The 21,720-nt window shown below is 39.9% G+C and overlaps 1 protein-coding gene across 12 annotated transcripts in view; it reads right to left on the bottom strand.

Annotated features, from left to right (window-relative positions):
* NFYC (nuclear transcription factor Y subunit gamma) overlaps nt 1-21,720 on the bottom strand; it is a 101,030-nt gene that overhangs the window by 28,218 nt on the left and 51,092 nt on the right. For 8 of the 12 annotated variants that reach the window (XM_078145471.1, XM_078145470.1, XM_020983555.2 and 5 more), the window contains one exon: nt 14,919-15,031. In XM_078145471.1, the coding sequence (XP_078001597.1) occupies nt 14,919-15,023 (105 nt within the window). In that variant the 5' untranslated portion in view covers nt 15,024-15,031. Of the gene's footprint in view, nt 1-9,819; nt 9,973-14,918; nt 15,032-15,915; nt 16,020-21,720 lie in introns of those variants that run through there. The other 4 variants (XM_020983551.1, XM_020983558.1, XM_020983550.2 and 1 more) reach the window with 3 other exon arrangements.

Here is a 21,720-nt window from a genome sequence, read left to right as displayed (position 1 = left end):
AGGCAATGACAATTCTACCTAAATTATTTATTCAGCACCACACCAGAGTACCAAAAAATTATTTTATAGAGCTAGAAAAAATAACAAAATTCATCTGAAAGAACAAAAGGTCAAGAATATCAAGCGAATCAAAGGAAAATGTGAAAGAAGGTGGCTTAGCAGTACTAGATCTCAAACTGTATTATAAAGCAGTAATCATTAAAACAATCCAGTAAGAAATAAGAGTGGTGGATCAGTGGAACAGATTAGGTACATAAGACATAGTAGTCAATAATCATAGTAATCCAGTGTTTGATAAGCTCAAAGATCCAAGCTTTTGGGACAGAAACTCATTATTTAACAACTGCTAGGAAAACTGGAAAACAGTATGGCAGAAACTAGGTACAGACCAACACCTCACACTGTAAAAACCACAATAAGGCCAAAATAGGTACAAGATTCACACATAAAGGGTGATAGATACCATAAGCAAATTAGGAAAGCATGGAATAATTTACCTGTCACATCATGGATAAGGGAAGAATTTAGGACCAAACAAGATATAGAGAACATTACAAAATGGTAGATGGATAATTTTTTATTATATTAAATTTAAAAGGTTTTGAACAAACAAAACCAATGCAATTAAAATTAGAAGTAAAAGAAGAAAACCGGAGGAAAGTTTTTACAGCAAGTAACTCTCATAAAGGCCTCATTTCTCAAATACATAAAGAACTGAGTCAAATTTATAATACAAGTCATATGAACTATGTAGCTGTCAGAAGAAATCAAAGCTATCTGTAGTCATATAAAAAAAATGCTCTCATTATTGATGAGAGAAGTGCAAATTAAAACAACTCTGACATACCAGCTCACACCTTTCACAGTGGCTAATATGACAAAAAAGGAAAATGTTGGATGTTGGAGGGGATATGGAAAAAATCAGGTCATTAATGCACTGCCGGTGAAGTAGTGAACTGATTCAACCATTCTAGAGAACAATTTAGAACTATGCCCAAAGGGCTACAAAATGATGCATACCTTTTTAAACCAGCAATATTAATACTAGCTCTATATCCAAAAGAGATTTAAAAAAAAAAAAAGGAAAAGGACCTATAAGTACAAAAATAGTTATAGCAGCTCTTTTCTGGTGGCAAAAAATTAGAAATTGAGGAAATGTCCATCAATTGGGGAATGGCTGAACAAGCTGTATATGATTGTGATGAAATACTATTATGCTGTCAGAAGTGACATGCATGGGGAAGTAGGTGGCACAGTGGATAGACCTCCAACCTTGGAGTCAAGAGGATCTGAGTTCAAATCTGGCCCCAGACACTTGACACTTACTAGCTGGGTGACCCTGGGCTAGTCACTTAACCCTGATTGCCTCGACAAAAAGCAAAAAAAGTAAAAGAAGTGACAAGCAGGATGACTTCAGAAAAACCTGGAAAGACTTACACTAACTGATGCAAAGTGAAATGAGCAGAACCAGGAGAAAATTGTACACAGTAACAGCAATATTGTAAAGCTATTTTACAGTGAATGACTTAGCTATTCTCAGTAATACAATGATCCAAAACAATTCTGAAGGACTTATGATGAAAAATGCTATTCATTCCCAGAGAAAGAATTGATGAAGTCTGAATGCAGACTGAAGCATATTTTTTAAAATTTTATTTTCCTTGGGGGTTTTTTTTTGGTCTGTAATTTTTTTCCCCCACAACTAAAATGGAAATTTTTACATGACTGCACATGTATAACAATATCAAATTGCTTGTCTTTTCAATGAGGGGAGAAGGAAGGGAGGGAGAAAATTTAGAAACTCAAAATTAAAAAAAAATTGTTAAACATTTTTGTTTATAAGTAATTGAGGAAAAAACAAAATTAAAAGTAAAAAAATCCTGTATTCCTTTCAGTATTCAGTGTGTTGGAGATTGGGGGGTGGGGGCAGGGGCAGGGCGAACATTGGGAAATGACTGTGGTATTAAAAAAAAAAAAAGAAAGAAAAACAAAAGGCATCAGCAAAACATTAAAACACAAGAGTTCATGGTTAAATCCTGATATGTTGGCTGGACACTCTTAACCTAGTCCAAAGTATTAATCCATGATGTTTCAAAAGTCTTAGGTAGTCAATCTACTCCCGATCTAGTAAACCCAATTTCTGTGACCACGGTCTATAAATCCTAATGCTATTATGACACCGTACTACCCTATCTCTGATCCCAAGCTCAGAGAAGATCTGGGTTCCTTCTTCTTTATCTACTGATGGCACCTAAAAGCTGTAACATTAATTTTAAGAAGAAAGAATTGCCAGCAGAGTTGGGGGACAGGAGTGAAGGAAGGGTTAATTCTCTCTCATCTGACCACCCCTACAAAAGAGCTGCCACGGCATTCCTGAGATACAAAACTGCTGAGTCTCACAAAGTGAATACACAACACTACCTTTGGATGAAATCAAATGGGAGCTGTGAGCCAAAGAAAAGTCAATTAGTCCCAGTTGTGCTCAAGTACCTCTGAAGTATCAAATTGTGATGAGACGTGTAGGCTTCTCTTCAAGAGCTCTCTCCTCCAACGCTGTTACCCATTTCCTCCAGAGACTGAGGACTCACAATTCTAAGATGATGAAGGAAGAATGTGGACTACAGAAAATGTGTGGTAACTGGTTCTCCTCCCTGTCACTCTAACAACAGCATGGCAATCTGGCTGAGTAACATTAGAAGTTTAACTGTCTATTCTGAAGAAGTTGACTAACTTAGCACAGTGATTAAGAGGAGCCAAGGGCACAACATCACTGTGTGTGTGTATTGAGAGATTGAGAGAGAGAGAGAGAGAGAGAGAGACAGAGAGAGAGAGAGAGAGAGAGAGAGAGAGAGAGAGAGAGAGAGAGAGAGAGAGAGAGAGAGGGAGAGGGAGAGGGAGAGGGAGAGAGGGAGGGAGAGAGAGGGAGGGAGAGACAGGGAGAGAGAGAGAGAGAGAGAGAGAGAGAGAGAGAGAGAGAGAGAGAGAGAGAGAGAGAGAGAGAGAGAGAGAGAGAGAGAGAGAGAGAAGCAGACTGCAGGAGAATGAGATTCTGAAATGTTTTCTTTCTGGAAACTCAGCTTTTAGCAAGAGGGCAAAGCTCGCCTTTTTTCTCTATCATCTCCCAAGAGATCCAGGAAGCTACTCATTCCAAAAAGAGGTCCCTTGATTATTCCTCTCAGTAACCAAGCAGGAATACAGTATCTCATCTCTGAACAATGCTTCACAATCTTAGTGTGCGGTAGCTTTTAACTAAATTGCACTCAAATGAGAAGCCATCTGGATTTAAAGACAATTACAAAGCTGTTAGGAGGGAAGGGAGAGTGATGGCCAAGCCGGGGCTAAGGCTGAATCTCTTCTGTGGGGCACTCTAGCCCTAGTGACCGGAACCAGTATTTCCTGTTGTTCATTGCAAATGCTTTGGAAGAGGAAATGTCATTAACTGCAGTTCTCTGATTTTAGAAAGAAAGGTCTAGGTCAAAGGCAGATATTCAACTTCGTTCATTTGCCTAAAATTGTACACAGAGATGGAGCAGAAGAGCAATAAACTTGGCAGTAGTAAGCCTGGGTCCGAATTCCAACTGTGCTCCTCATTAGCTATATGATCCTAGGAAAGTTAGCATTTCTCTGGACCTCAGCTCCTGAATTTATAAAATTGTATAGTTTGGACTAAATAATCTCTAAAGTCAGTCAATAAGCATTTATTAAGCACCTATTATATGTCCAACATTGTGCTAAGTACTGAAGATGAAAAGAGGAGTAGAAGACAGTCCCATATAGACAGGATGAATTGGAGATTGTCAGCAGAGAGAAGGTACCAGCATTAAATGGGGTTCAGGGAACGATTCCAGTAGAAAGTGGGACTTTAGCTGTGACTTGAAGCTAAGGAAGTCAAGAAGAAGAAATGAAGAGGGAGAGAATCCCAGGCATGGGTGGTGGGGGGCAGCCAGAGAAAATGCCTGGATTCTAGAGATATAGGTACTTTTCTGTTCTAAAGATCTCTCTCCAAGCTGCTTTTCCTCTAAGCCTATTTCCTCATCTATAAAATAGGGATAATGATCTCTGTGCTCCCTATTTCACAGGGCTGAGACAAGGAAAGCACTTTGTAAGCCTAAAGCACAGGGGGAATGGCGATTTATTATCTCTCAGAAGTGAAAAGACTCCAGCAGCCACCTAGCTGAACTTGTGTCTGAATAAGAATTCCCCATCACAGATCCAAAAAGTGGTCATCCACCCTTTACTTGAAGATGCCTAATGAGGGTGAAGTGAGTTATTCCTGAGGCAGGCCCTTCCACTTTGAGAAAAGTGTTCCTTTACAACTTCCACCCACCGCTACTTCTGCCCTCTGGAGCCAAACAAAAATCTTCTTGTTTCTCCTCCATACAACAGCCCTCAAATACTACACAAATCCTTTCTTCTCCACACTAAACATGCCCAATTCCTTCCGTCTACCCTCATCTGGTATAATCTTAAAGGCCCTCCACCATTCTAAGAGCCCTCTGGATGGCTCTCCTAATTGCCAATGTTCTGCATACTCCAGGTGGCGCCTGACCAGGGCCAATGCTGCTGCCTCCTGGAGCCAAGATGGCAGAGCAAAAGCAGTGACTTGCTTGAACTCTCCCCCAAACTCCTCCAAATAACTGTAAAGAGTGGCTCTAAACAAATTCTAAAGCAGTAGAACCCACAAAAAGACAGAGTGAAAACAAATTTCCAGTCCAAGACAACCTGAATGGTTGAGAAGAAAGGTCTATCGGGCCAGGCTGGGAGAGGAACGCAGTTCAGGTTGGGCACACAGGCAAAACAGGCCTCAGTGAACCTGGAACAGAACTCAAGAGGACTGAATCACAGGCAGCTGTGGTGACTTCCAGACTTTTCAACCCACAAATGCCAAAGACAACTTAGAAGATCAGTAGGGAAAGTCTGTGACCACAGCGAAAGAGAACTTTGGTCCCAGCCCCAGTCCTGGCACAGCTCCGGGACGGAGGCTGCTTCCTGAGCTCAGCCCACAGACAGAGGGGGAATTTATTTTGGCTCATCAGTGGGGGATCGCAGGGATCTCTTTGCTGGTGCTAAGGCAGGACTCTCTTGCTTTGCCCATGCTAGGATCTGGGTCACAGTTCTAGGTGGTGGTCCGAGGGCAAGGAGGAGCGCTGGTGCAGTGGAGCCTGTAGTGAGTGGCAGGTGAGAGAGAATCCTTCTCTCAGTTCCAAGGCAGAAAAGAGTGCTTGTGGTCACTCAGAGACCACAGCCCAGGCCAGGAAAGGAAAGGAGTAAACCCTCGCCCTTAATCATATCACCTTGGAAGAACTGAAAATTTACAGGTCCCTAGAAGTATCTCTGATAACAGCTGCACAAAACCCCCTAAGCTTGGGACAGCACATTCTCCACACTGGAAGCAGACCCTTACCTTAACAAAGAGTTTATAACTCAAGTCATTAGCTGGGATCATGAGCAAACTGCACAGAAAAAGTCAGACCACAGAATCTTTCTTTGGTGACAAAGAAGGTCAAAACATACAACCAGAAGAAGACAACAAAGTCAAAGCCCTTACATCCAAAGCCTCAAAGAAAAATACAAATCAGTCCCAGGTCATGGAAGAGCTCAAAAGGGATTTTGAGAAGCAAGTAAGAGAAGCAGAGGAAAAACCGGGTAGAGAAATGAGTGATGCAAGAAAATCATGAACAACAAGTCAATAGCTTGCTAAAGGAGACCCAAAAAAATACTGAAGAAAATAACACCTTAAATAATAGTCTAATCTAAATGGCAAAAGAGGCCCAAAATGCCAATGAGAAGAGTGCTTTCAAAAGTACAATTGGTTAAATGGAAAAGGAAGCCCAAAAACTCACTGAAGAAAATACTTCCTTAAAAATTAGAATGGAGCAAATGGAAGCTAGTGACTTTATGGGAAATCAAAACACTGTAAAACAAAACCAAAAGAATGAAAAAATAGAAGACAATGTGAAATATCTCACTGGAAAAACAACTGACCTGGAAAACAGATCCACGAGAGATAATTTTAAGATTATTGGATTATCTGAAAGCCATGATAAAAAAAAAAAAAGAGCCCAGACATCATCTTTCAAGAAATTATCAAGGAACACTGCCCTGATATTCTAGAACACAAGGGCAAAATAGAAATTGAAAGAATCCACTGATCACCTCCTGAAAGAGATCCCCAAAGAAAAACCTCTAGGAATATTGTAAACAAATTCCAGAGTTCCCAGGTCAAGGAGAAAATATTGCAAGCAGCCAGAAAGAAACAATTCAAGTATTGTGGAAACACAATCAGGATAACACAAGATTTAGCAGCTTCTACATTAAGGAACCGCAGGGCATGGAATATAATATTCCAGAGGGCAAAGGAAATAGGATTACAACCAAGAATCACCTACCCAGAAAAACTGAGAATAATCCTTCAGGGGAAAAAGTGGTTATTTAGTGAAATAGAGGACTTTCAAGCATTCTTGATGAAAAGACCAGAGCTGAATAGAAAATTTGACTTTCAAATACAAGACTCAAGAGAAGCATGAAGAGGTAAACAGGAAAGAGAAATCATAAGGGACTTATTAAGGTTGAACTGTTTACATTCCTGCATGAAAAAGATGATATTTGCAACTCATGAGAACTCTGCCAGTATTATGGTAAAAATTATATGTATGTATATATAGATACATAGATAGATATAGAGGGCACAGGGTGAGTTGAAGATAAAGGGGTGACATCTACAGAGTAAAATCAAGGGGTGAAAGAGGATTATACTGGGAGAAGGAGAAAGAGAGAGGCAGAATGGGGCAAATTATCTCACATAAAACAGACAAGAAAAGTCTTTTACAGTGGAGGGGAAGTGGGGGAAGGTGAGAGGGAATGAGTGAATCTTATTCTCATCAGATTTGACTTAAGGAGGAAATAACATACACACTCAATTGGGTATGGAAATCTATCTTACCCTATAAGAAAATAGGAAGGAAGAGGATAAGAGAGCAGGGGGATGACAGAGAGGAGGGTAAATTGGTGGAGGGGGTAATCAGAAACAAACACTTCTAAAGAGGGATAGGGTTAAAAGAGAGAATACAATGGGGGGTGGGATAGGAGGAAGGGAAATATAGTTAGTTTTTCACAAAAGGACTACTATGGAAGTGTTTTGAATGACTACATATGTATAACCTGTATCGAGTTGCTTGCATTCTCAATGAGGGTGGGTGGGAGGGAGGAAGGAAGAAAATTTGGAACCCAAAATTTTAAAAACAAATGTTAAAAAACTGTTTTCACATGCAACTGGGAAATAAGATATGGAGGCAATGGGATAAAGAAATCTATCCTGCCCTACAGGAAAACAGAAGGAGAAGGGGATAAGACAAGGGGTGAGAAAGAAGGGAGGGCAGATTAGGGGAAGGGGTTATTCAGAATGCATGCCATCTTGAGGTGGGGGAAGGGACGAGATGGGGAGAAAATCTAGAACTCAAAATCTTGTGGAAGTGAATGCTGAAAACTAAAAATAAATAAACTAATAAATATGGGGAAAAAATACTGCTGCCTCCTTCCAAGGACTGGATAGGAAGCTTTTTTTTTGTGCAGCCCAAGATCATGTCAGCTCTTTTCAATTCCAACTTGTGCAAAGTTTGCGTTTCACCAACATTTCCAGTTATTTTTCAGATAAACTGCTAGCTAGCCATCCCCTCCCCCACTTTGTATTTGAAAAATTGATTTTCTGAACCCAGACATGACGCTTTAATCCCTTATTTGTTAATTAATCCCTATTAAATTTCATCTCATTACATCTGGCCAGTGCTCTAGCCTGATGACACCCTTCTGGGCTCTGACTCAGACATTCAATGTTAGCCATCCACCCTGTAAGATCTCATCTCTGCTTTTCCCCAAGCCATTAATGACTATATCAAACAACACAGGGTCAAGAGCAGACCCCTGGACTAAAGACCTTCTAAGTCACTGGTGCTCAAAGTGTGACCCAAGGGTCCTAAGGATCCTTAAGACCCTGTCAGGGGATCCTCAAGGTCAAAACGATTTTCATAAGAATACTAAGATATCATTTACCTTTCTCACAAGTGTACAGTGGAGTTTTCCGGAGGCTACATGACCTGTGAATTAAAGATTTGGCTGCAAACACAAAGACTGAATTAATAGCTCAATCTACAGAACTGTACTTTTGACTTACAAATGGATGAATCTAGACATGGTAAGACTTGCTGTTGTGCTTGTATTCTTCTGGAGTCACTACCAGCTAATAATCATAAAAGATCTTTCATGAAAATGCTCAGTAACAAGAACAAGCAGTGCTGAAACATTCAAAGTGCTGAATACCTCTTTTGAATCTCATGGTTTATCCTGGACCGACTATACTGACATTTGCACTGATAGCGTGAGTAGATCTGCTGCTGTCTTAGCGCAAATCAAGGCTGTGGCACCAAACTGTACTAGTAATCACTGTATTCTTTACTGCCTGGAAGAAAAAATGCTAGGTTCACTTAAGAATGTCCTCGACGAAGCAATAAAAATTATTAATTTTATTAAATTCTGACCCTCAAATAGATGTCTTTTTAATATTCTGTGTGGCAAAATGTAAAGTATGCACTTTTGAGCATACCAAGGTATAAAGTCAGTCTTGAGGAAAAATGTGGGTGATTTGAGTTGTGAGTGGAACTGGCCACTTTTTTCACTAAACACCATTTTTACTTAAGAGAATGGCTGACTAACAATCATTATTCATACTTGGGTAATTTGGCAGACATTTTCTTGAAAATGAATGAAATGAGCCTGTCACCTGAAGGAAAACAACTTGACAGTTTTTGTTGCAAATGATAAAATTCGAGCTTTCAAGTGAAAATTAGAATTTTGGAAAACTTGTATCAACCATTGTAAGCTTGAAAGCTTCCAAATACTGAAAGACTTTTCTCATGAGAAAGGTAATATTAAATAATGTAATTTTTTGATATTGCATAATGAAATAGGTCAATATTTGGAAGAACTAGATAACTTGGTGAATCAGTATTTTCCAAATGATCAATACATGATGTTACAAAATTACACATGGATTAAAAAATCCATTCAAAGTGTATGACAGACCAATGGATTTTAATGTGACAAACAGAGCAGGAAAAGGTCACTGATGTGGTTTTAGAGGCCACACTGAAACTCACCTTTGAAGTCCTGCCACGTATCAAGTTTTGTATCAAAGAATATTCATAATCACTTGAAAAGGCTATTAAAATACTTCTCCCTTTTCCAACTATATGTCTGTGTGAAGCCAGATTTTTTTCATAGATTTCAACTAAAATATATATTGCAAGAGATTTACAAGCATCTAACAGTCTTCTGTGAAACCAGACACTCAAAAGATTTACCCAAGAGTGTGAAACACAGCCATGCTTCTTCACTATATTTTTGTTGGTTTGGAAAATGGTTTTCATAAACAGTATTATTTAACATGTTGTCGATTTATTATGAAGAAATACCTTAAAATTTATCAGTTTTCCCGTGCATACCCTTTGACCCAGCAATACCACTTCTATGTCTGTATTCCAGAGATCATAAAAATGGGAAAAGGACCCACATGTACAAAGATATTTGTAGCAGTTTTTTTTGTGGTGGCCAAGAATTGGAAATTGAGGAGATGCCCGTAAGTTGGGGAATGGCTGAACAAATTGTAGTATATGAATGTAATAGAATACTGTTGTGCTATAAGAAATGATGAGCAAGTGGACTTCAGAAAAACCTGGAAAGACTTATATGAACTGATATTGAGGGAAGTGAGCAGAACCAGGAGAACACTGTACATAGTAACAGCCACACTGTGCAATGACTCACTTTCACAGACTTGGCTCTTCTCAACAATGCAGGGATTTAAGTCAACTCCAAAACACTCATGATGGAAAATGCTGTCCACATCCACAGAAAGAACAACAGAGTCTGAATGCAGACGGAAGCATACGATTTGCTCTCTCTTTTTTGTTGTTGTTGTTTCTTCTTCTCGTGGTTCTTCCCAATTCTTCTTTACAACATGACTAATGTGAAATTATGTCTAATATGAATGTGTACGTAGAGCCTATGTCAGATTGCATGCCATCCTGGGGAGGGGAAGAAAATTTAAAACTCAAAACCTTATGGAGGAGCAGCTAGGTGGCACAGTGGATAAAGCACCAGTCCTGGAGTCAGGAGAACCTGGGTTCAAATCTGATCTTAGACCAGATACTTGACACTAGCTGTGTGACCCTGGGCAAGTCACTTAACCCCAACTGCCTCGCCCCCCCCCAAAAAAAAAGCTTATGGAAGTAAATGCTGAAAACTAAAAATAAATAAATAAATTCTAAAATAATTTATCAGTTTCTATTTCTTATGCAATCAATATGGATAGCTAAAACCCACATAACAAAAGTTCTTGGGGGGGGGGTCAGTCCTCAAAAGTATAAAGGTTTCCTCAGATCAAAACCACTGAGAACCACTGTTGTTCTTGATATAGGAAAAAGGATAGTTCTCATTTGGAGAAACAATTTCATACACGACTTTTCTGGACATACCCATCATCAAAATATAGTATACCAAGGTTAAGACTTAGAAATGCAACCGAGTCTGGTGTGAAAAAGAAGAATGTTTCTTAAGGGTGGGGTCTCTTTTATAAGGAAATTTCAGTCATTTTTCAATAAATTAATGTTCAAATGTTATCTCTTTTCCGTGCTGTCATCCTCCCCCTCCCTGACAAAACAGGATGCCCCAAAGTAGTCTTAACTTCTCTGTAACATACTGGCGGTCTCAATCCAATGTCAACATTAAAATCCGTTTTGTCAGCAAATGAGTTTTGCAATAGTAAACAAAGTATGACATAATCAAAATTTAACAGACGACAGGGAAAAAAGGAAAGGGCTGAGCTTGAACACTGTGAAGCTCCTCTGGTCACTTTCCTATTCCTGAATATCAAAGTATGCAACATCAGGGTCTGAGCAGGACTCTGCAACCAAGAAGAACGGAAGTGGTCTAGCCTTAAAATTTTTACACTTGATTGTCTCCAGCAATAACAATGAACTTTGAGAGTGACTCACAAACCCAAAGCTATTTTCACAGTTTGTTGGTAGCACAATCCCAAAGAAAACCCACTTTCTTTCACTTCAGTCTTTTCTATTTCACTGCAGGTAGTTAGGGAAGATGAGTGGTATATCACAAGGCACAATGGGCTTGAAATCTGAAGCCCTGAGAGACTTTAGTTAGTCTATCTGAACATAGAGATCAATTTACTAAAATTGTTGAAAAGAAGTAAAATTGTAGGAATAAGCTGAAAGATACTTATTTTTAGGCTGAACTTATTACATTTTATGTAGATTTGAGGGAAAGTGCGAAATCCAATATTCAATATGGAATATTTTCTTCAACAAAATCTTTTCACAAGTTTCACAAAATGTTCACAGCATCACAGACAGAGAGTAGGAAGAGACATCTTCTAGTCTCGCCCCTTTGTTTTACAGATTAAATAACTGAGGCCCAAACTAAGGGAATAAGACTGTTTTCTACTATTTGCTCTCTCTTACTGGTTATTTGTGCCTATTACACTTCAATTTTTTTTTTCTTTTTGCTTTTTGGTAAAGCAATCAGGGTTAAGTGACTTGCCCAGGGTCACACAGCTAGTGTCAAGTGTCTGAGGCCAAATTTGAACTCAGGTCCTCCTGACTCCAATGCTGGAGCTCTATCCACTACGCCATCTAGCTCCCCTTACACTTCAATATTTCAAGCACCTGTAGTTTTCTCGGTATGGGTATTCCGTTCACTGAGGCAGATTTGCTACATTAGTCTTATTATCTTCTTAAGTTCCTCTGGGTGAAAAAATTCATCCCTCAGAGACCATCTTTCTGGTAATAAATCTTTCTGAACTTTGTTAGGCTGACTCTGGGATTGCAGGATTAGATGTCTCTTACTGGGCTGGAAGCTCTCCTGACTGGAGAGAATCAGCTAGAGCTTATACCCTGTTAGTGCAGCCTCTGAAAACTTAGGGTCACCTGAGGTCCCCTTGGGCCTTTGGTACAGGCAATTCCAGTTTATTACAGAGGAACAGAGTTGCAGGATCAAAAACCAGAGACACAGAGAGGTCACTTACTCTTAACTGCCCAATCTTTTTCAAGTGAAGAAACACAGCCTGGGATTAAGAAATAAGCCCAATAGATAGATAGATAGACAGACAGACAGACAGACAGACAGACAGACAGACAGACAGACAGATAGATCGATATCAGAGGATGAGTTGAAGATGAAGGGGTGATATCTGGAGAATAAAATTAAGGGGTGAGAGAGGATTATACTAGGAGAAGGAGAAACGGAGAGGCAGAATGGGGTACATTATCTTGCACAAAACAGACAAGAAAAGGTTTTTACAGTGGAGGGGAAACAGGGGAAGGTGAGAGGAAATGAGGGAATCTTATTCTCATAGGATTTGACTTAAGGAGGGAATAACATACACACTCAATTGGGTATGGAAATCTGTCTTACCCTACAGGAAAATAGGGGAGGAAGGGACAATAGAGTAGGGATGATAATCAGAAGGAAGTACTTCTGAGGAGGGACAGGGTGAAAAGAAAGAATAGAATAAATGGGGGGGCAGGATAGGATTAAGGGAAATAGAGTTAGTTTTTCACAACATGTCTACTACGGAAGTGTTTTGCATAACTGCACATGTATGGCCTGTATCGACTTGCTTGCCTTTTCAATGAGGGTGGGTGGGGTGGGAGGAAGGGAGAAAATTTGGAACCCAAAGTTTTAAAAACACATGTTTAAAAGAAATGTTTCCACGTGCAGCTGGGAAATAAGAAATACAGGAAATGAGGTACAGAAATCTATCCTGCCCTACAGGAAAATAGAAGGGGAAGGGGATAAGAGAAAGGGGGGGGGGGAGATAGAAGGGAAGGCAGACTAGGGGAAGGGGTATTCACAATGCATGTCATCTTGGAGTGGGGGGAGGGGCAAGATGGGGTGAAAATATGGAATTCAAAATCTTGTGGAAGTAAATGTTGAAAACTAAAAATAAATTCATATTAAAAAAAAAAAGAAATAAGCCCTCTAAAAAATATAAGCCATGATTATCATTACAAAGGAAGCCAGAATCCTTTAGGTAAGTCTATGATGGATCTGGCTATGACCATCATGGAGAAAAGACCTCTAGATGTATCTTCTGAAAAATGCTCCCATATAACTGGCTTCCTCAGGCTAAGGAGCTATGATGATAAGATGGTCTGAGCAAGAGGAATAAAGACAATGTCACAAGCACCACTGACTTACACTGCTTATGGAGCTTTCTATAACTTACATATGGTTTCCTGCACATGCTCTTAATAGGTCTTCATTGCAGCCAGGAAAGCCCGAACAACATGGCTGAGCAAGGAGCAATCATAGTAGCAGGAGAGAAAGAAGGCCAAAGCCAGCACTTATATATCACTCTACCTTTGTTTGAGATTGAGGCATTATTACCCCTTTTTTATACAGGAGGAAACGAAGGCCCAGGGATAAAGATACTTGCCCAAATCCATATAGCTGGTAAAGTTGAGATGATAAGCTGTGCTAAGTGCTTTACAAACACTACCTCATTTGATCCTTACAATAACCCTGAGAAGGTAGATGCTATTATTATCCCCATTTTACAGTTTAGGAAACCGAGGCAAATAGGTTACGATGTCTTGTCCAAGTTCACACAGCCATTAAGTGTCTAAGGCTGGATTTGAACCAGGTCTTCCTACCCAGGATGTAGGCCCAGGATCTCTGCCCTGCCAAGCCAGTCATCTTCTCATGGCATTCACCATGATGCCTCTTGAGTCATGTGACTCCAGTGTCAAAAGGCCAACCTGAACTTACACAAACTGCTCTTGTCCATCTTTTTCTTTTATCAGCACTATGAAACTGAACTTCCTCATATGTAAAACAGGGATAAAAATGTCTGTAGCATCTTACCTGACAGGGTTATTGTGAGGAAGGTTTTGCCACTTTAAATAGCTTATTATGTTCCTACCTAAAAGTTAGAGATGAAGATAGTTTTTTGGTTTATTTTTTTTCTAATCTTGTGTTGTATTTTGGAAACAAATTTGAAATTAACATAAAAGACGCCTCTTCAGGCTACTCACCATACACATTTTAGCACTTTTATCACAGGATCTCGGTTGGAGGATGCTCAGAAGCTATTTAGGCCTCAGTGTATCTGAACAGGAATCCCTTCCACAATACTCCCTAACTTCCACATGACAGCAGCCAGTGATAGGAAGATCACTATGTCAAATCAGTTTGTTCTATTGTAGAACCATGCCATGTGTTAAGAAGATTTTCTTTATGTCACACCAAAATCAACCCCCTTGCAACTTCTTTGCGTTTTTCCTAGTTCTGCCAAACAGAACAAATCTAATCCCTCCCCCATGATGCATCACTTCAAATGTTTAAAAGCAGAAAGATCAAGTCCCTTCTCTAAATCTTCTTTCCCCCCAGGCTTCAACATCTCTAGTCCCTCCCAACAATCTTCATATAGCAGGAAGACACCACCACCATCCTGAACAGTCTCTTCTAGACTCATTCAGGTTATTAATCAATTCCTAAAACATAGTGCTCAAACTCAGCAAAATGTTCCAGAGACGTTCTACTTATTAAGACAGAGCAGAGTGGCCCTATCACTTGGGCTTTTCTGGACACTGCATCTCTAAAAACGCAGTATAAAATTACATCAGCTTTCTGTGGTTGCTGTTATACTGCTGAAATAAACATCCACTAAGATCTCTCCCAGTCTTTTTCATGTGAATTGCTGCCCCATCTTTTACCTATACAATAGTGTTGTTGCTGTTTTTAAGTCCAAGTAAAGGATTTTGTTTGTCTTTACTACATTTCATCATACTGGAGTCTGTCTATCTTTCAAGCCTGTCAAGGCAAACAAGGTTACTCTTCTTCCTTACCACTGTCAAATTTCGGATTTCTTCCATGACACGAGGCCAAAAGGACTGTAGACTCTGCTGAGCATCACTGCTGCTGGTACTGCCAAACCCTCCATCAGTGGACATTCTGGTAACTGTGGAATAAACATGCATCCACAATATTAGAAACAGGGAGAGAGGTACAGCAAAGGTCAGGCTGTTAAGAGATTCTATAACATCCCAATTCACTTCTTGTGAAATTTTAGTCTATTATCTCATATGTTCAGGTTGAAAACACGTTTCTGTGTGGAAGAAGCGAGGCTTCCATATAAACCTGTAAAACATGGAGAGCAGCAAAATCTACCCTCCTCCCCCGTCTGTATTACTGTACCTACCAAACTGAAATAGCTTCCACAAAAGAACTCTGGGGGACCTCAAACTAGGCAACTGTGGTCTCACAGAGTTATCTGTTTCCAGGAGTTTCAATCTAGATTCCTTTTCGACAAGTTACTTAACTTCTCTATGCCTCAATTTCCTCAGGCATAAAAAGGACATTAATATTTGTACAATTTACTTTATAGGATTGTGCTGAAGGCCAAATGAAAATATGTAAAGCATCTTGTAAGCCACAAAGTATCATGTAAATTTCAGCTAGAATTAACCCCCCCCAAAAAAAAACCCAAAACAATTTTAATATCAATTTGGTGTCTTTAGCTTCTAGTCTACAAGTAAAAAATACTATCAAAAATCTGACCTGATCTTATCCACCACCTTCTTGAGGAAATCTGGGCTTTTCCCTTACTAGGCCATAGAATCCAGAGAATTCATCAGACATTCTCTAGTCAAAACCAACTGCAATAAAAGTCATACCTAAGAGCCTCAAAAGGAGGACCCAAACCTCATCAACTGTTTGAAGACCACATGGCTGATCTCTTTTAGCATTAAGGATTTTTGTTTTTTTAAGGCACAGGGTGATTTTCATGGTTTTACTAAAAGGGTCTGCGAGCTATCATTAGAAAGTGGGTAGAAAGGTACTAACCTATAATCATTTTCCAGTTCCTTCCCAACCTGAATCCTGCTGTGTGGCCCTGAGCCAATACCAACAACTGAAGTATCAGAATCTCAAAGCAGCTCAAGGTTTAGATCACCAAGAAACAATAGGGAATTGTGGCAGCAGAAGACCAAAGGCAGCATTCTAGGCAACTGCTTTTGTGTGAAAGAGGGAAAAGCGAACAAGAGGCCATGGATTAGTTACACTCTGTTCACATCAAGTTGTGCAATATTTAAGAGACAAGTGAATAGCTCCAGGTGGCTTAAGTGCTTACCTGGCAAATGCTTACTTAGATGGCAAAAAAATAGCTTAATTAAACATAAAGGGAAGAGAAAGTCAAGCCATTAACCTAAGAATTCCTGTATTTGGGAATCACTTGGAAAGGTTTCACACCACTGACAGGCGCTGGCAGTGAGGTAAGTAAGAATTGTTTCAATTTGGGGTGGGGGGATGTTCTTGTGCTCGTACGGTGTTGAGTGTATGTAGAAAAGGATGCTATATGACCAAACTTGTTATTCTCCAGGCCCAGGAATTCTGGTACAGATGCCGAGCAGATTCCTTCTCATTTGGGGAATGAGGAGTGGGGGGGGGGGAGAGACAGGGATCAAGGCCAGGATTAAATAAGGACAATTATCAAGCACTCATGTATTGCCTTGGGTCATCCTGGGAATGCTGTGTAGAGGGCGAGTGATGGGTTTTGGTTTTAAATTCTTTAAAGAATTTTTTTTACTTACCCAAAGTTCGGGGCTAGGGAAAGAGAAAGTGTCCAATATTTAAAACAATTTCAGCACAGGCATAATAACATTAGTGTGTGGTGACGTAACGGGAAAAATCACTGAGCCAATTTCTGGTGTTAAAGGTAAAGGAATAACTAGCTCCTGGAGCCTGTGGGAGATACCCAGGAGGGATTGGATGAGGCTGTCCCTATAGACACCACCAGAGGGCAGTATTCTAGCCCACCTTTAGAAATGGTTATTTACAAAATCCCAGTTGGCAAAGACCTCAGATGTCATAGGCTTAAAGCTAGAAGGGACCTTAAGAGATCACCTGGTCCAAACCCCTCATTTTATGAAGGAAGAAACTGAAACCTCAAAAGGCAGCTAGATGGTGCAGTACATACAGGGCTGGGCCTGGAGTCAGGAAGACCCAAGTTCAAATGTGGCATTAAGCACTCTGTAACTCTGGACAAGTCACTTAACCTCTGTCTGCTTCAATTTCCTCAGCTGTAAAATGAGGATAGTAAAAGCATCCAGCTCCTAAGGCTGCTGTGAGGATCAAATGAGATGACATTTTTTAAATGGCACATAGTAGGCACCTGATAAGTAGCTATTTCCTTCCTTCCTAAAGTCACTTGTCTAAGGCATACCATTAAGGAAGTAGTATGTTTGGGATCTGAACCCAGGTTCTCTGATAATCTGAAGTTCTTTTATCTAGTCCAAACCTTTCCTGAAATGTGAATTCCTGATATAATATACCCTATTGACCACCTTCTCTCTCTTTGAACACTATTAGTTGCCTTACCCAAAATGAAGTGGCTGGCCAAGGTCCCAAATAGAATGTTCATTTATCATGCACACTGTTTAAATATTACCCCAAGCTGGACTGGATTTCAAAGAACTCTTGGGGATTGACCAATGTTACCCAATTTCTGCTCAGTAACCTCCTAAGAGATGGCAAAATCAATTAGTAGGGAGAGAACCACCATTCTGCCCAATCAGAAACAAAATCTTTCTCAAGGAGGAAGCAGTGTCAAAGACCTTTCTTGTTGGGGGTGCCTCTCATCCACATGGGTACAAGATACATCACTGAAGTGGCAGCAGAAAAGTCTGTTGATAATGCCTCAGATTAATGACTTGAATCAAATCTGAATTTCAGTTTTGAACCTCTGACCTTAAACACAGCAAAGATGAAGCAACCAATTCATTTTATGAGAGACTAGTAGCAAAGTCAGGAAGAAGGTTCCACTCTTGTGCTTTCCATCCCACAACTCCAGGCATTGATTAAGTGCCTATTGTGTGCAAAGGACAAAAAGTAGAAGAAAAGAAACAGATCTTCGAGGAGCTTACAACAGCACAGACACAAATGAGTACAAGGCAGAATGCAAAAGGAGAAGAAGATGAGAATCAGAGAAAATGTTGGGAGAGATCTCTTTCACCCGGGGGGAATGAGGGAAGGTTTTGAGGTACCTGAACTGAGCCTTTAAGAAAAAGAAGCCTAGCAGCCCTGCACCAAAGGACTTGGATTTTGAAAAGATAAATTTAACAGTAGTAGCATCTACAAAAGCCTACCCACATCTCTCACTCAGTTCATGGATACAAAATGTGGGCCACAACTGTTTCCAACAACATTCCAACTATGACATCCTTTAATAGGATGTTGGTAAGAGATTCTGGCCTGACCCCTAGCCAATGAGACCTAATAAAGGCACTCTGACACACTGCTGGTACTATCTGGCCAGCTGCTACACAGGCTGTTGCTTTAACTCCTTCATGTTCTACCATATTTACCATTAAAGTGTTGGGAGCAGTCTGACAGTATAAAAACATCTGTGAGGGTCAGTCTCAGAGTCCATGAATGGCTCTAAAACGGTTGGCTTGAGCCACACACTATTGCAAAATGGGTCACACAAGAAGCCAAAGTTACCAAATCTTTCTGGAAATAGGAAGGCATGTCAGAGCTTTAAAAAAACACACTTTTATTTGAGTGAGACGTCGGCCCTGGGAAACCACGTATGTCTTGTTAACAGGAAGAAACAGTCAAAGACATCCTTTTAAGTTTTGTGGAGGCAGTCTAGTGGAGGGGAGAGAGCACTAACATGGATGTTAGGAGGGCACAGGTCCAAGCACCAGCTTGGAAGTTCATTAGGAATTAGGTACTGGGCAGATCACTTCACCTTCCTGAGACTCAGTATCCTCATGTATCAAACAAAAATAACACTCATGCTACCTACTTCACAGGACTGTCTCTAAGGAAAAGGTTTCACGAACCTCAATGCTTTTTAGCTTCTGAATTTTACTTCTTAGGAGTTTCCATCTACTGTAAATGGCTAAATAAATCATGGTTCATGAATGTAATGAAATATTGTGTTACAAGAGATGATGAAATGACAGTTTCAGAGGAAAATGGAAAAGGATTCTATGAACAGATGCCAAGTGAAAGGAGAAGAACCAGAACTATACAATAACAATACAACAAAAAACAATTCTGAAAGATTTTAGAACTCTGATCAATGCAATGATAAAGCACAATTCCAGAGAACTGAAGATGAAACACACCACTTACCCCTGAGGGACAGGTGATGGATTAAAAATACAGAATAAGACATACACTGACAGAAATGGTCAATGTATTAATTTGTTTTGCTGGACAATGCATACTTGTTATGATGGGGGGTTTTTTCCCCCTTTTTTTAGGGAGAAGGAGGAGGAAGGGAGAGATGATAATACAGCTAGTATATAGCATTTTAAGGCTTGCAAAAAGCTTTACAAATATTATCTCATTTGACCCTTATAACAACTCAGGGAAAGTGTTATTATTATACTCATTTTACACAGGTGGCAATTTTTTAATTTTTAGGCAATTGGGGCTAAGTGACTTGCCCAAGGTCACATGGCTAGTGTGACAGTCAAGTGTTTGGTCTGAGGCTGGATGTGAACTCAGTTCCTCCTGACTTCAGGGCCAGTGCTCTATCCACTGCCCCACCTAGCTGCCCCCCACAGGAGGAAAGTGAGAAAGGCAGAGATTAAGTGACTTGTCCCGGGTCACATATCTAATTAAGTGGCTGAGGCTTGATTTCAACTCAAGTCTTCCTGACTCCACATCCAACGTTCTATCCACTGTGCCACCTAGCTGCCTAATAAATGCTTGGCTTTTTTTTTTTTTTAAAGAAAAAAGTACCACATCACACCTATCAGATTGGTCAACATGATCAAACAAGTAAATGATAAATGTTAGAGAAGATGTGGGAAAACTGGAACACTAATGCATTGTTGGTGGAGTTGTGAAATGATCCAACCATTTTGGAGAGCAATTTGGAACTGTGCCCAAAGGGTTATAAAAATGCGCATACCACTTTTAGGGCTATATCCCAAAGAGATCATAAAAATACACAAAAACATATATACATAGCAGCTCTTTTTGTGTTGGCCAAGAATTAGAAATTGATGGGATGCCCATCAATTGGGGAAAGGCTAAACAAGTTGTGATATATGAATGTAACGGAACACTATTGTGCTACAAGAAATGATGAGCAGGCAGACTTCAGAAAAACCTGGAAAGACTTGTATGGACTGATGCTGAGTGAAGTAAGCAGAACCAGGAGAACATTGTACACAGTAACAGCCATATTGTTCAATCACTAACTCTGATAGACTTACTTAGCCCTTCTCAGCAATGCAAGGATCTAAGACATCTCTAAAAGTCTCATGATGGAAAATACTATCCACTTCCAAAGAAAGAACTATGGAGTTTGAATGCAGATCAAAACATACTATTTGCCATTTTTTTCCTTTTGTTTTGTTTTGTTTCCTCTTTCTTGTAGGAGGAGGGACACGGAGAAAAAATTAAAACTCAAAAGCTTATGGAAATGACTGTTGATAAATTAAAATAAATTAATAACAAAATTTTAAAATAAAACAAAAAAAGTTTTCATCTTTAAAACTTAAAATATTTAGCATCTTCAAAAAAGAAAAAGGCAAGAAAGATATTATCTTCCTACTAAGTTCAGAATAGAGAGGTAGCCTGGCGTAGTATTAAGAGAAAACATGGGCTCCTGTTTTCCCTCCAACACATGCTGGTTATACAGGCCCTGGCCAAGTCACTTAACCCCTTTTTGTGCTAAGACTCTAAGGTGCAGAGCAGGTGTCAATACATGTTGGTAGAAGGAGTTTCCTATACCAATGAAACCACAGATCCTTAAAAGAAAAAAAGTTAGAATATTATATTTTTGAAGTAATTTTCCCTAAGAGTAATATAGGCAGCAGCCTGGAGGTATCTGGCTTGAGTGCCAGACTTGGGGGTTCAAGTTCTGTTCCTGTCTCAGACATTTACTTTCCAAAGCCAGAAAGGTAACATATCTAACACAGAGATCCCCAAGAAGCAAAAGTGCAGGGGAGTGAGTGGAATGATCTTGATGTAGAGGCAGGGTCTTGAAATATGCCTATTCTTTGGGAAAGAGGAGAGGAAAGAGGACAGCCTGGGCCTTTACTCAGGAACAATGACTCCGGGTAGAAGTGAGCAAACTTCCTTCCACTAGGGCTGGATTCCTACCTGAAGCACTAACACAACGGGCACCCACTACTAAGCCCATAAGTATGATGAAGAATTGAATTTGCATTCCTGTAAGGCAGGTTAGCAGAGTGGAATGGACATAAGATTTGGATTCAAAGGATCTGGTTCAAATCCCAACTCTATCAGCACCTGGATCACTGTCTAAGTTTTATCCACTCTCCGGCTCCCATTGCATCCTCTGTAATTGTAATTACTACTGCTACTTCTCATACTTAGAGAGAGCTTTATTTATGTAGTATAAATGTCACAACTGCCATATTAGATGAAGAAACTTGAGGGTCAGAGACCTTAAGGGATGTGCCCAGGATCATATCGTCACTAAGTGTCTGAGCCAGGTCTATTACCCTCCACGGCCTCTGTAGAATGAGGGATTGCACTGGGTGATCTTTATGGTCTGGTTCACCTATAAATCCTCCGATCATACTTGACAATCCCTTTACAGGAAGATATGAAGGAAAAAAATGACAGGGAAAGAGAGCTCTTGACATGGGATGATTTAAACAG

The sequence above is a fragment of the Phascolarctos cinereus genome, unplaced genomic scaffold (assembly GCF_003287225.1).
Source record: "Phascolarctos cinereus isolate Bilbo 61053 unplaced genomic scaffold, phaCin_HiC Scaffold_726;HRSCAF=1367, whole genome shotgun sequence".
Taxonomy (NCBI): domain Eukaryota; kingdom Metazoa; phylum Chordata; class Mammalia; order Diprotodontia; family Phascolarctidae; genus Phascolarctos; species Phascolarctos cinereus.
Note: the sequence above shows the minus strand (reverse complement) of the source record. Positions and strands in the feature narration are given on the sequence as shown.